This window comes from Agelaius phoeniceus, chromosome 1 (assembly GCF_051311805.1).
Source record: "Agelaius phoeniceus isolate bAgePho1 chromosome 1, bAgePho1.hap1, whole genome shotgun sequence".
Lineage (NCBI taxonomy): Eukaryota > Metazoa > Chordata > Aves > Passeriformes > Icteridae > Agelaius > Agelaius phoeniceus.
The window spans coordinates 39,972,770-39,987,473 of NC_135265.1; the positions used below are offsets into that span (position 1 = coordinate 39,972,770).

Here is a 14,704-nt window from a genome sequence, read left to right on the forward strand (position 1 = left end):
GACAGCTAAACAAATTCTACTGCCCAAAAAGAGCTAGCCCTGCAGAAGTGTCCCTTCTTGGGGACACTTGAGGTTTGTTGTAGGACAGCACAGGTAAGGATCCTTTGCTACTGTACTCCCTGGGACACCTAAGTCCATTATTGTTTATAACACACTCACTGGAATACGACAATGTACGATTCAAGGAGGGAGAAAAATACACAAAGGATCAGCATAACATTTCTCCTTTCTGCTCAATGATTAAAAAAAAAAAAAAAGGAAAAAAGTAGTCTTAAAGAACTTCAATAAACTTTAATGCTATAGTTTTTATTAAAACATCACAAAACGTGCCAAATTAAATGTTCATTTCATTGTCATAGAGAAGGACAGATTTTATTCATGATGTATGATTTTATTCATACAATATTTCAAGAATCATACATATTCTGCATGAAAAAATCCTCGTCTTATAAACATTCAGAACTTATTTTAACATGCTATTGAAACACAAGCATAAAAGCAAAAGCCCAAAAGTATTCAACTCTACAGATGAATGTAATTATGCAGGTATGCAAGGATGAGAAGTGCACAGAACTGCAATTTCCCAGGCCAAGCATTTTGGGCTGTGCTGTACCCAGAAAACCAATTCTGAATATCTTTATCTCCATCTCAAATGGACATTTTTAGAGTTCAAGTTATACTTAGAACTCATTCCAAAGAAGAGAAAATCTTCATCATCAAACAGGACAGAGATCTATGGACACAAATATCTTCCACAGTCTTCACATTTTGTGTTCCTTGATAAAAAAGCAAAATGAAATTTAAGTGTTTTCAACTTCTGAATTTCTACTACTTAAAGTACAAATAAATCCAACAGGAAAGTCCTCCCCCGCCTTTCTTTTTTTGTTTCAAACTGGGCAAGCACTTAACCACAGTGCTGTTTAACTGACAATCTCTGCTGTATATTTTGGAACTGTCTCAAGAATGCCTTTTGTATTCTGTCCTGTATGAAAGATCTTCATATTGTTAAAGCTTCAATAATACTTCTCAAAACAGCATCAGCTGTTGTTTCATGAGAAAACCCCTAAAGAGAATTAACCAAGTGTCACAAAGGCCTTAAGTCTTTGCTTCACAGTAAGAAGGCTTTTTGCTTGTTTGTTTGCAGGTGACCCAATGTTCAAGGTCTGCTTTGCAATTTTAATGTTGCCTATTTTTTATTATTTTTATTATTTTTTTAGACACAGTGCATGACTTTCCCAATGCTCTTGTGACATTCAAGACTTTACAAATTCTTACTAACCTTGTGGAGTTTCTAACCCTCCAGACTGATGACAAATACACACATATGGGTTAGTCAGCAAGACAACCGTGCTTAAGTAGTTTGGAAAGCTACAATCTATTACACTATTCATCCTCTTTCAAAGACATGCAGTCAAACTTTATACAGTGACCTCTGATGGTGCCAGCTTCCTACATTGCTCTAAAACACAGCATAGTGACAACTGGATAGAAAAACCCCAATTCTCAGGTGACAGCAATTGTTGCACAGGTTACCACATCACCACTATCATGCATGCTGTCACAACCAGGTCTTATTGTGGCAACTGCTTTCCCCAGGATGACTGAAATGTCTGCAGAGCTTCCCTTTTGAAGGTGTTTTGGCCATGAATTTATCTAGTACTGTGTGAAAGCTGCATTCTTTCCTTTGGTGATCTCCATAGCCAGAACCCAAGTAGCTGCTGATAGACAGTTTGGCAACAAGGCTTTTACTGTCTACCTTCAACCCATGAACTCACATATCCTGCTTTGGCATCTTCTTCACATTCTGCCTTTTTTTTTTCATGTTGTGTTCTCACCCACTGACATTTCTGTGTATAATAAGGCATGTATGACATCCATATTAAGTTAGATTTTTATTGCCTTTTTGTAATGAAAACCAGGTCATGTTATCTTTCTTTGCATTTCGAGCCACCGTGCTGAGTTTGGTTACTTATGCTGCAAACAGCTGTAATTAATACAGCTGAATCTTAATACACACTTGATATAGAGAGTTTGGCAGCACCAGAGAAAAGCTATTCCTATTTAAAGACACAATAACATATAAAGCTACAACAAAGAAGGCAGGTTTCATCATCAGTTTCAATCTTGCCATAGCTGGAATATACATCCTTGCTTTGACTTCTTACTTTAAGTGAAGGTTTTGCTCTTACTTAAGTAGATTAATTCCACAACATAAAAAGTTGAAAAACCTGAAAAATGTTAACATTAATGTCTCTCCCCACTTACACAAGCTTCATTTTGTATTGGTCACTGTCATAGCCTCCTCCACTGCAAAATATCTCCATACAACAACAAACCATTTTTCTTTAGTCTGCCCATTCCTTCTTATCCCTATTAGGTGGCAAGAAAAGGGCTCATTCCCTACACTGGCAGACAAGCATAAATGAGCCTAGAAGAGAATATGTAGGTGAACGAGAAGTTTCTTTCCCTTTGGCTTTGTCTTTTCTACCTTAAACTCATAAAAATTCCCCATATAATGAATACTCCTGATACATGCTCCTCAATTGGCAAATGCAGCCCTGGGACATAACAATTTAGATAAGTACATGCCATGTGCCCTACATTTCCTTAAATAAAGTGTAGGATAAGCACATTTAGTGGGACAAGACAGTAAATTTTGAGTGTAATTAAGCTGTAAAACCTTGGGAGGTTAATTAAGTAATGAAATCTACAGATTACAGTTCAAAACAAAACTACCTCTTCTGAGGGAGATATGCTGTATCTACAAAAAAAAAGTGTATAGGTGCCTTATGATAGTTACTAGGGAATTTTATAGACAACATGCTCTTCTTGACTGTAGTGTGTCATACTGGATCATAATGGCCTCTTCTAGCCCCAGAAAAATTGACAAGGAATACAATTTTACCTAAACATTTTGCAATCTTCCCAAAGAAAACTCTGTCTGAGAATACCTCCCACCATGCAAACAAAACTGGAGGGAGTTTCAAAATAAACCACTCTCCTGCTGTGTTTAACAAATGGTTGGGCTCTCCTGCCAAGATGAAAACACACAAAAGTAACAGTTCCCTTTTACCACAGCAAACTTCCATAGACTGCTGCATACCATTAGTGACATGAGCTAAATCTCTCTATCACATCCTTCCCAAAGCTGATAATTTCCAGAAAATTCACCCAGAACGAGCCTCACCAGTGAGACTAATCCATCTGTTCATTTTAAATTCCTAATTTTATTTTTTTTTTAAATCTCCTGATTCTTACACTTCATTCTGAACTCTGAAAACATCATATTACATGGAATTTAGTGATGATGATCCAGTTATGGAATAGCTTCAGAATGATCAGATTTCCCTGTTAGAGAGAACCAAAACTATTAATTGCTGCCCAAAGGGCAAAATTCCTTCTTTCTTTCCTCCTCTGTTCCCTACAGTGAAATCAAATCCACTTCCCAACAATCTGGTTCAGAGAGCAAAGAGAGCTTTTCCCTATTCTTCATCAACCAGAAGCAACCAGTTGTCCACTAGCTCACTTTTCTGAACAAGCTTGCTAGAGAATCAGACAAGTTAGTGGTGCAAGGAAAAAAGCAGAAACATACAGCTAGGAGGATATGGTTAAAAAAAAATGCCACACTTTTCAACAGGTATTGCTAGATTGCTTAGCTGCATGATGGAATGACACTCTTGGAATGACAGAGTTTCATCTTCCTAGTAAATACCTAAACACCATAAAAGTAGCATCATTTTTATTTCAGGATTATTGATACACAACATAGAGGCACACAAGACTTAAATAAAAATTTAGGGATTTTCTTTCTCCATACTTTTTTAAGAATAACACCTTTGTGCAAATATGTATGCTCACTGTAATTACTTCTGACCAGAAAATGATGTATATTGTTTTAAATGTGAATTCATTTTCAGTCATATTAAGTTAGTACAGCAACAGTCATGCTTTATTTGGCACAGGCTCCTACACAACCTGCAATACATTCAGATCGTGATCTTTACTATGTTCTTTAAAAGCAGGCGTCTAACATCTGCCCTTGCATGATGCCAATTAAATTGCATTTTATTGCTAGATTTTTCTGTTGGTCTGAAATGTTTTAGTTGTCTATCCACTGACAAGTTCTATTCCAATACTAAACATTTTACTGCTCACACGGTATCAAAAAGCACATCATGGATGAGCTGGTAACAAATTGATCTTCTAAGAATCTCTTATTTCCAGCTAAAATTCAGAAACAAACAAGGGGAAAAACACTCTAACACAAAAAGGAATTTATTAATGTCATACTTTAAGACACCTTATGGCTGTTTTCTTACAGATTCTGGTAACAGTGGTCTTTGGAACCACTGGCTGAAGCTGTTTGATGACAGAATCCCCAAATCTGTTTGGTCCACTGTTTCACCAGCCAGCTCACACACAAGCCCTCTATTAGCCATAAAATCAAAAAGTTTGATGTTCTGACATCTGAACTTCAGGTTATCAGTATCGGGCTACACCTCTTTATAACTCTTTATAACATCCTTGACCTTTTCCTAAGGCTTTACTGCATGACTAGTTTGAGCACTGTGAAAGTATTCCAGACTCCCAGCACATTTCCATTTCCCAATTGCAAGGATTACTTGCCACAACCTGATAGTCTTTTGTTTCTGAATAACAAAATCTTTGAAACCCATACAGGCTGTATGTCAAGTATCACATCAGCACTGTGATATTTTCTTTCAGATGCTCTGGGTCCTATGGCCAGCTTGACCCATACCATACTGCAAGGTATTTTTTTCCCTGCTGACTTATCTTCATTATTAACAAACAAACTTTAGAAAAAACTTTGGGCAGGACTAAGGCAACATTCAAGATGTTCATGCTGCAAGACAGCACCTGGAGAGAACAAATCCAACAGGGTAGTTTTTGAGTTCATGTTAACTGGCATACATGAAGATTTCATTCTGCAGAGCACCCCAAACCCAGACTTTTCTGGTTAGGCTCTGGACTACCACTCACACTACATGAATTATAGAGGAGAGCCCAAATAGCATTCAGAGGTTACTGATCCAACTGCACTCTTCAGTAGGAAGCAATCCTCTGCTGAACAAGAGAAGCAAATTCTTAGACTCTCACAAATGTAACAGCTATCAGTATACTAGAATTTGTTTATAATAACACACCTTTATGTTATTTGCCTACCTTGCATTGCAATACTAAAACACCTTGACTGTGATACATGTGTTTTTCATATTTTAATACACATGGTGCCCTAAAATGGAATGCAATATGATCAGTAGAAACTATTGGAAGTCTCCTCCCTGGAACCTTCCACAGAAAACCAACAGCAACATATTTACCTTAAAACAAGGCACCACATAAATGAAAATTAATGAGCTTCTTTCCTTTAAAAAATCTGTCCCAAACATTGAACAAACTCAACATATTCATACCCCATATTACATTTGGTCCACACTAACAACTACTTTTTTATAATTAGAAGCACCTATGGTAAGACAGCTGCATTTTCTGGTATTCTCTAGCTTAAAAAATCTATTTTTTTCTGCTACATTAAAATAAATATGAATCCAGTGTTCCTTAAAAAAAAGTTGCTTGAGTTTAATTGCTCAGCTCCTACTATGCAACATCTACTCCTCCTCTGGAGACTTTACAAGCCTTGAAACGTTTTATAAGCCTCATAAATATACTACAAATTCTAGTCTCATTCCTGTAGTAAATTCCATGAGAAAGGAACAGAGGGTTGGTTTTCCAGACATTGACAGCAATTTAGAAGGAGGAAAACAGATGCATCAATGAGTCAATAAACCCTTAATGCTGTTCCAAAACTCCCCTCTCTTCCTCAGCCACTCATCCTCCCACAACATTCCTACAGAAGTCATTAGGAAAAGTCTTTCAGGATTGTTCATTAAAAGTGCTGACAATCTTGAAGATCATCAAAACTCTACCCTTTAATTTGCTATTTAAGAATTGTGTCTTGGCAGGCAGAAGAATCAACCTCTCCATAAAAGGTATCATATAAAAGACTCATAAAATAACTTCAAATATATTTTGAGATTAATTTCTAAGTTGTTTTGCATTTTCATCACCTTTCTGTTACCTGACATGCATGTTTATCACTCAGCTGGCAAAGAAGAAAGTCTACATGGCCTATTCTGAAAGATTTAACTAATATCAGGAAGAGCAGGTTAACACGATACAACTTTAGGTTTGTTTTTTCCCAAGCATCTGGACCATCTGCCTCTGTCTCCGCCATCAAACCAGTAAGGAACTTCTTCCTCTTCCCCCAGCCAATTTCTCACATGCTTGTACAGTCTCCTATTTGAGAGTTTGAAAAAAACCCTCTTCTGGATCTACTTAATACCAAAAAAGAGTAACTGCCTCACTTCTTGCAACTTCTCTCCTCCGAGCAGCTTGCCTCCCTTTTCTTCCAAGATTGTGACAAGACACCTCAAAGTTTTCATGATGATGCTTAAACACAACAGTTGTGGATAAGTTAGGATCACTAAACAGAGAATGACAAAAACCACTACCTCAGCCAACAAAAAGCTCGGTGCTGACACATGGAGTAACAGCCTGGGTGACTTCAGGCAGCAGAACTCTCTATATCAGCTGGACTGAGACAAAGTTATTTTTCCCCAGACACCTTGCCATTCTTGTGCCTTCATATTATGGCACACAACTGGGGAATAAAACACAGAAATGACTGAAATGCTCACACACTACTACACTATCATCCCTAAAAACTCCAAACAGCCCAGAGCTACCGTGGATTACACAGCTGGAAATATCTCCACTGAAGCTCACACTGTCCATTTCTCATAAGTAAAGATGTCCTGCTTAGGGGATGACCCAGAATTCTAACTGCTCTTATGGAAATACTACATATCAAGTGATCTGGTCGCAAGAGCTTTTTTTATTATTTTTTTTTCCTCTGCTTTATCTTAGCTTCTTTTGATTTATAGGAAAATAAGTTCTCACTGTTATCTTATGGCTCCTGTATTTTGTCATGACCAGAAAATATTATTTCTTGCTCTCTCCTTAAAGATTCCTTCAGAGATTGAGAAAGATGGTGTGAGTTCTTGGCACCTCACTAAGGTAGACATTTGCCCAGTTTTTAATACGTTTGCTCTTCTCATAAGTTTCCAATGTCTGAAGAAGGAACAAGAAACCCAAGACTAACTAGGCCCACTCATTCAGTAAAGAAGAGAAAAAAAAAATCAAGATGTCGTATCCGTGAGAGGAGGACTGTTTATATCTCAACTGCAATTCTACTTCACAAATCAGGAAAAAAAAAGGTAGATTAAGCATTTTAATCCTTTTTTACGTATTTTGGGGTTTTTTTCCCTTTAAGGTAGCTTTTCAAATTATGTCCAAAGGAAAATACAGATTTGATGTTTAGGTTTGAACATTTCAAACATGTACTAGCTCAAGTAGATTTTACACTAACTTGGCTAATACCTTTTTTGATTACTTGCTGAAAAAAACCCACTAAAATTGCTAGATGTGCATAGTGTAACAAATACACAGATTTATCATTTTCACAAAATAAAAAAATAGAAGCAATAGCTTACTTTCGGTGGCAAACTGTATTTCTATGTAAATTGGAATTGCATTGAGACACAGACAGGATATTAAAATAGCTTTATTAAATGAAACTAGATGAGCTGATATCATAGAATAAGTTAACAACTCACTTCAAAACACAACGTAAAAAGACTTAGTTCATAAGAGTAAAAGCATTTGCAATCACAGTGAAATTTTAAAAATAGCAGATCTGATGTTCACTTGTCAAGGAAGGGACCAATATTTTCCTGCTTTTCACAAAAAATTTTTGAGTACTCTTTACAGAAATACTTGAAGAATACGGGTAGGAAACACTTTTGAATAAAAATTACTAAGAGCTGGTTTATCACTTCACTTCCGAGAAACAGTTTTCTTCTGTATTTGGAACACAAATATTTGGTGTTTGATCTTGACACCTTGTTTTTTATTGCTAGAACTTAAACCATAATTGAAATTTTAGTACTTATTTTCAAAGTTATGTAATAACATTTTATACGCTTTCATTTAGAATTTACTTTAAATCTGGAATAATAGCCTTAAAAAACATTCTTCCAAAGTACTTGTGTTCCAGTACAAGTATTTGAAAAGACACCACTATGTTTCCAAGCATGCAATTTCAAAAGAAACTTCTTCACACAGTTATACACATATAGAACTATGTATTCTTTTTCTCAATCTGCTTTTGAAAACATTCAGAAACCACCTATTTAATGCAGAAAAATATTTTCACTGTGGGTGGCTTGCAAGAAAGTTACTGCTTCAAATGAGAATTAAGTTTTCTGCAATAGTTTTCATTCTTAAGTTTTCTATATTTAATCTATTATATAATATATATAATTTATATAAATAATAATAAATAATTATATTATATAATTTATACATATACATATATATATATACACACACATATATATATATATATATATATATATATGTAAAAAAATCACTCCCAGGGATGGAATCACTCCCATCCATCAGCTATGAATCACATGTGCTGCTTTTAATTAATTGAAACATAAACATGCATTTGCAGACTGCCTTTGCACATAGACACACAAGACAGTTTAGATGCAAGGTAAAAACCTACTTCCGGAAAAATAAAGTCAATGCAAATAAAATACTAAAGTTAATCAGTAATTTTTTCAGACATAAGGTGTCTATCTTAGACTACTTGTACGCTCTTTTATTTGGAAAGGTTACTTAATCTCTCCAAATAAAGTAATTCCTTACTTACTAGCACAATACAGCCACAGGCATCTTAGAAATTAAATGTACACACACACAAGTCTCACAGGTCAAATATTAACAGAGGGCATGCGCTCAAATGTATACCTTTCCTCCCTGAACACCTAAAGTAATCACCCACAAACCCTGAGATACACATCCCTTTCTAGACTTGGTTACGACTGAGCTCCCCACTCCTATGCACCCATCCCTCTTTCCCCTATGGCAGAAGAAGGTTTCCTCCCAGCTCGGAATACAGAGGGTGCAGAGGCACATCCTGAGCTGTGGGACGGGCTCAGCTGCAGGCAAAGACGTGGCCCTGACCCTGCTCCAGTAGCAAGCCTCCACCTGATATCACCTCTACCACTTTGATCCTGCATTATTCAGCACTCTGACAAGGAGAAGACTGGACAACAAAAGTATTTAATGAATGCTGGTGTGGAGGGTAGAGAATAAGAAGCAACCTTTTTTTTTTTTTGGCTGGCAAACCAAAACACCTGAGGAATCCCTCTTCAGAACTATAGTGTCTGACTCACCCAAGTGAGCCACAAACATTTCCCTGTGGTGCTAGAATACCCAGGGAAGTCATGACATCTCTTTACAGCACTGCCTCCTTAAGGGCAGCAGAATCAGAAATACTACAGGACCAGGAGGGAATGCTGCTTCTCCTCGACTGTTGGATATAGCTATATAGCTCAAAGCCTACCAAACACATTCTGTTTAGTAAAAGTAAATATTAATATCAATAAATTGGGGCAAGTATTTCAGGTCTGACCTTCATTTCATTGTATAACTGTGAAAAAAGGAGGGGGAGGGAGGGTAAGGACACACAGGACAGGAAACCTCCCAGTTCTCTGGTCACCATAATAGCAAAGGACGGACATTCATATAAAGGAAGAGAAAAGCACTGAAACAAGGCTTGGCAACAACACAAGAGTTTTCCCCACGCCCCGCCTGCTCTGCAGACACCACAGCGTAGCAGAGGAAAGATAAGCTAACAGCACATGTAACAAGTGTTACATATGTGACAACTGCGTCCCGGCCCAGCTGCAGCCAGGGGAGAAACAGAAGGCCTGATCCAGATAAAGAAATGGAAAGAACAGAAAGCTAATTCTGAGCTCTGACCTGGGCCCGGAGAGGCAACTAAAGAGGTCTAAAGGACTCAGGAGAAGGAACTTCAGCCGCCTACTCCTCTGAAATGAATAGCATAGTAATGAACAGCAATAAAAAGGATAAAGGACCATTTACCCTTGGTTCACCTCTAGGACAGTATGCTTATTTCTAAAAACAGAAGAGTTCATTAGGATTTGTTCATATTGCTGACCATACCTACCGACTGTTTGTACCTGAGGCAGGCAGAACCCTGAGAGCTTATAGAAACAGACCCATGACAGAGCAGTAACACAATGCAGCTCATGGGTATGCTGTCCCAGCCCAGCACTCTCCCTCCAAGCACTACATGGGCAGAAGGGATTGCATTGCTCCTCCAAAAACCCCTGCTCCCAAATCAGAGGAACGATCAAAGCTCAGTGTAGCAGTGATGGGCAGATCCTTGGGGCAGCAGAGATCCAGGTCAGATTTCAGATGCAAAAAACCTACCCATAAAGTTAAAAACCACCCAGTGCAGAAGCCATAACCAGTGAGTAATGGCACATCACTAGAAGTTATCAGACATTATTCAAGAGGAGCACTTGTTTTAACCCTCTCAGAATGCATTCAATGCCAAATCAAACTGAAAGTCATCCCTTTATTAGGTTAAACGTATTTGATTTCAAATGAAACAATAAAAGAAAGACAAGATCCCTTTAATAGGATTAGGGTGGGCTTTATTTGTTGGTGCTTTCTAAAAAAAATATACTGAGCCTACTATCTTATCAATTACATTCACTCTCCATATTTTAAAAAAAATGACAGTATTAAGTTAAAATTACCTTATTTTTAAGGTAAACTCTGAATCTTCTGAAAGATGCTTATATTTGAATTTAGATTATTTGAAAGGCTGCTTCTTTTCACTTACCAATATGCAGCTACTGTATTTATTCAAAGAAGTATAACCCAAAAATATGCAATATTTCCACCTACTAATAATATACATTATTTCCATTCCACTCCATCTAAAGAGCAGATACTAATGATATTTTTTAAATGAGAAGTCACATGAACATTCAGCATATATTCACTTTAAGCTAGCATTTCCTAGAGTCAAAACCTGTCCCTTTCACCAAGGACAGGAAAGTGGAAGTAGTGTCCAAAGTCCTAAATTTTTATCAGCACTCTCAGCTTCCACTTATCAGGCTCATACAGCTCTTAGGGTTGAGGACAAAGTCTTGAAAACACTGACAGAATTAAGTGATTAAATGTTACTTGTTTGAAATACTCAGTTTTGTGGGCATTACCATTGTATCAGAACCAATGCACTTCAAAGTGTGACTTACAATGACTTCACCTCCACTATAAAAGGCATATTTATAAAAACAAATTAAGTACTATTACTGCGCCATTACAATTCATTTTCTGTAGTTCCTAAACACACACAGAGGCTGAAGAATTATTTTTTTTGTTCACAGTAAGTTTTTCTATCATTAGAAAATGCCATTATGTTTCACCAATGAAAACTCTCCTAGTTACAAATCCATGCTTTATTAACTCTTAAGAGTTAAGGTATAAAGAGTTAGTTAACTCTTAATACAACTTAGCACTTTTCTGAATGACACTTGGAGATCACCCACCAAAAGTAATTTATATCACTCTGTCAAAACTCCAAATTCTACCAAGTATCAGAGTGCAGAGCAGAGCTGCATGTCAATTTCAGAAAATCATCAACCAGACCAAGGAAAAAATGAGCTATTAAAAAACCAAGCAAGTACATTTTATAAATCAGAGGTTATCTTGGTTTGTCTCCAGTTAAATAATGCTAGATTATTTTCCCAATACACATGTTCAGTTTTTGTACTCTCATGTGTTCCCATCATTGGTAATTGTGCCTAACTAGTTATAGTTCTTCAAGTCCTGTTACAGCTGAAAACACAGATGACTTGCTGTTTGTTTCCATGAACATTTAATTCTTCTTTCTTTTAAAAGTAAAGTTAGGCATCACCTGATGCTTGTATGATGTCTCATCATGAAATTCACTCTAGGGTAAATTCTCTGTTATAGGAAGTATCTTTCCTTTTTCACAACTGCATGTAATTTCTTTCCTACCTACAAGCATGCTCTTTGAATCACACCCAAAGCTGAAGTTTCACATGCAACTCCATCCTAAAATGTGAGCAACTAGGTTATGTATACAGGATCTGCTAGTTTGAAACATAAATTAACATCCCACCAAGTTTTAAATGATTCCTCATTTTTAGGGCCAGACTTTCTTCTGTTACCCTTCAATTGTTTAACTCGTGGTCTTATGAAGAAACCACAAACTACAGAGAATACATTACTCAGACAGAGAAGCATCCTGGTGGTTTCAACACACTGGTAAGAATTCTAAAAAAAATCAAGGTGGTTTCAAAACGACTTACAACTGAACTGCAAGTGGTTGCATACCCAGCAGATACATGGCAAGCAGATTAAAGCCAGACAGCTGAAACTACTCTGTCCCTACCTCTGTCCCTCTCACCCTCCTCAAGGACAGCATATGATAATCTGCAAATGAACCACCACCTAAACCAAGGGTTTTTTCAGCCTGGCACACAGGTCATGGCCCCATTCAATTCAGTGCTACAACAATATTGTTCTTTTGCATGCCAGTGTTCTACAGCTGACATGGAACAGGTCTGGTTTTAGGAGCAGGCTCAGAAATCCTACCTTCACAATTTAAAATGCACATGAGAGAAGAAAGTCCCACTGTTTTCTGAAAAAATAAATGAACAGTTTCAACTAAAATCCGATTATTTCCCTACAACTACTCTTGAGATGACAAAAACACTTTTAACTTTTACTGCTTTTAGAGAATGAAAAGTTTGATCATTTCCAGTTGTAGGAAACTGTTGACTCACCATAATTTCAACCCCATTACATTTAAGAACATGTTTCAATAAAAATGCCTATTCAGTAATTTTCACACTTCATTCTGCAGTTTTCTGTATGAGCTGTAAAACTTCCAATTACTTGGTCAAACCTAGATGGTAAAATCTTAATTCTGAAGAGCCATCCAAAGATCACAGTTGATAAATATTGCAAAGTATTGTGAAAAGAAAGGAGAATAGCTTCTCAACTTAGACATGTTCCCATGGTTTTTTTAATATACCTTTCCAAGCCAGCTTTTTAAAATCAAAGAGAATTACCAACATAAAATGCGGTAATTAGATCCATGGATATAGTCCACCATCAGAACACACACCATTTGTTCACTCCAATAATACTTCGTTTTCAACAGCTCCAAGATGTAGAGGGACACAAGAATAAGTTTGCTGTTATTCTGTTTAATAGGACTCGTTAAAAGTTCCCACCTCTGGAAAGCACATGTGTCTGATCAAAGATACCTGTCCACCAAGATCTAGTGTCTTCTGCTTAAACATTAAAGAAGTTACCCCTCTATGCCGAGCAGGAGAAAGGCGGGGGAGTTACCGATTGGCTGAACCAGACCCCTTCAGGTCACCTTTGCTCCTCCTTCCTCTCAGGTCTCACCAAAACCTGAGAGCATCCGCTCTTACTACTGACCAGGGGAGCACCTCAGCACTGGGAGCCAGCACTCTCAAAGGACTATAAGGAGGCTCAAAAAGATTCACCACTTCTAGAGACAGCTTCACCAGCACCCTCTCTAATCTTAATACTTCCGACCAACCCAGGAAAGGCAGTAAAACACCCCCTTCTTGGGTCTGTTACAGAGTTACAACTTCTGGAGGATGATGAAGTTGAATGCCAAGATGGAACAGCAAGCACACAGCTCCTGCTTCCTGTCTCTGAAACTTGGGAACTTCAGGTATTGTCTTCACACACAGTTGGAAAAGAAAATAGGATCAACACAAAGACCCTCTGCTAGCCTGCAAAGGCTTTGCTCTAGGAACAAGAGGCAATACCCACAACTCTGGCGGGACGACAGAAAGACAGACAGACCATATCTCGCTTTGGAGGACAGCGACTTCAAGACAGCCCTGATGACCCACCCGCTCCCCCCGGGAGCTTCCCACCTGTTTGCTCAGAGTGACCTCTTCCCTACGGCTCCCAGCACCCCGAGAAGCCCCCAGAGGGATAAAATCTCCCCTCCTGTAGCATCAATTCCAAGCCCAGTCTTCCTCCTCCTATCCCGGAGCCCTCCACAGAGCGGCGGCTCCACAGCGCTTCGCTTTCCACGCCAGCCCCCAGCTTCTTCCCTCAGCTTCTTCCCTCCTTTCAAAGCCAACCCGCGCTCTTTCCACACACGCAAGGGACGCAAACAGAAATAATAGTAATAACAACAAAACACGAGTAGCAAAATCCACGAACAACAAGATGCAGCCCCACAACTTACCACCCAAGTCAGTCCCCCGCTGCCGCCGCCGCCGCCGCCTCCTCCTCCTCCTCCTCCAGACTTTGCCATTTTCTGCCCGTCTCTCCTTAGCCGAGGCGAGGGCGCTCGGAGGCGGCCGGGAGGGCCGGCACCGACACCGCGCCTGGGGCCGCTCCGCGCCCGCCCTTCCCGCCTCGCCCGCCCTCACCGGAGCCCCGGCACCGAGGAAGGGCGGCCGAGGGGCCCGCACAAAGCGCCCCTTCCGCCGGCGGGGAGGCAGCGAGAGGGTGGGAGGGAGGGCCCGGCCGGGCCTGCGGCTCTCGCTAGTTTAAAGGGACGACGGGCCGGTCCCTTCGCCTCGCGGCGGCAGCGGCGGCAACAACAGCCACCGCTATCGCCGCCGTAGCGCTGCTGCCTCCCGCCCTCCTCCTCACCCCCGGGCCGTCCCCCCCCTCCCCCCCCCCCCCCCCCCGCAGCCACAAAGGCCCG

General features: G+C 39.2%; 1 protein-coding gene across 4 annotated transcripts in view; it reads right to left on the minus strand.

Annotated features, from left to right (window-relative positions):
• TOP2B (DNA topoisomerase II beta) overlaps positions 1 to 14,653 on the minus strand; it is a 61,866-nt gene extending 47,213 nt beyond the window's left edge. For 2 of the 4 annotated variants that reach the window (XM_054654833.2, XM_054654823.2), the window contains exon 1: positions 14,237 to 14,653. In XM_054654833.2, coding sequence (XP_054510808.1) covers positions 14,237 to 14,305 — 69 coding nt within the window. In that variant the 5' untranslated portion in view covers positions 14,306 to 14,653. The remainder of the gene's footprint in view (positions 1 to 14,236) is intronic. The other 2 variants (XM_054654814.2, XM_054654806.2) reach the window with 1 other exon arrangement.
• Between the last annotated feature and the right edge of the window lie 51 nt (positions 14,654 to 14,704).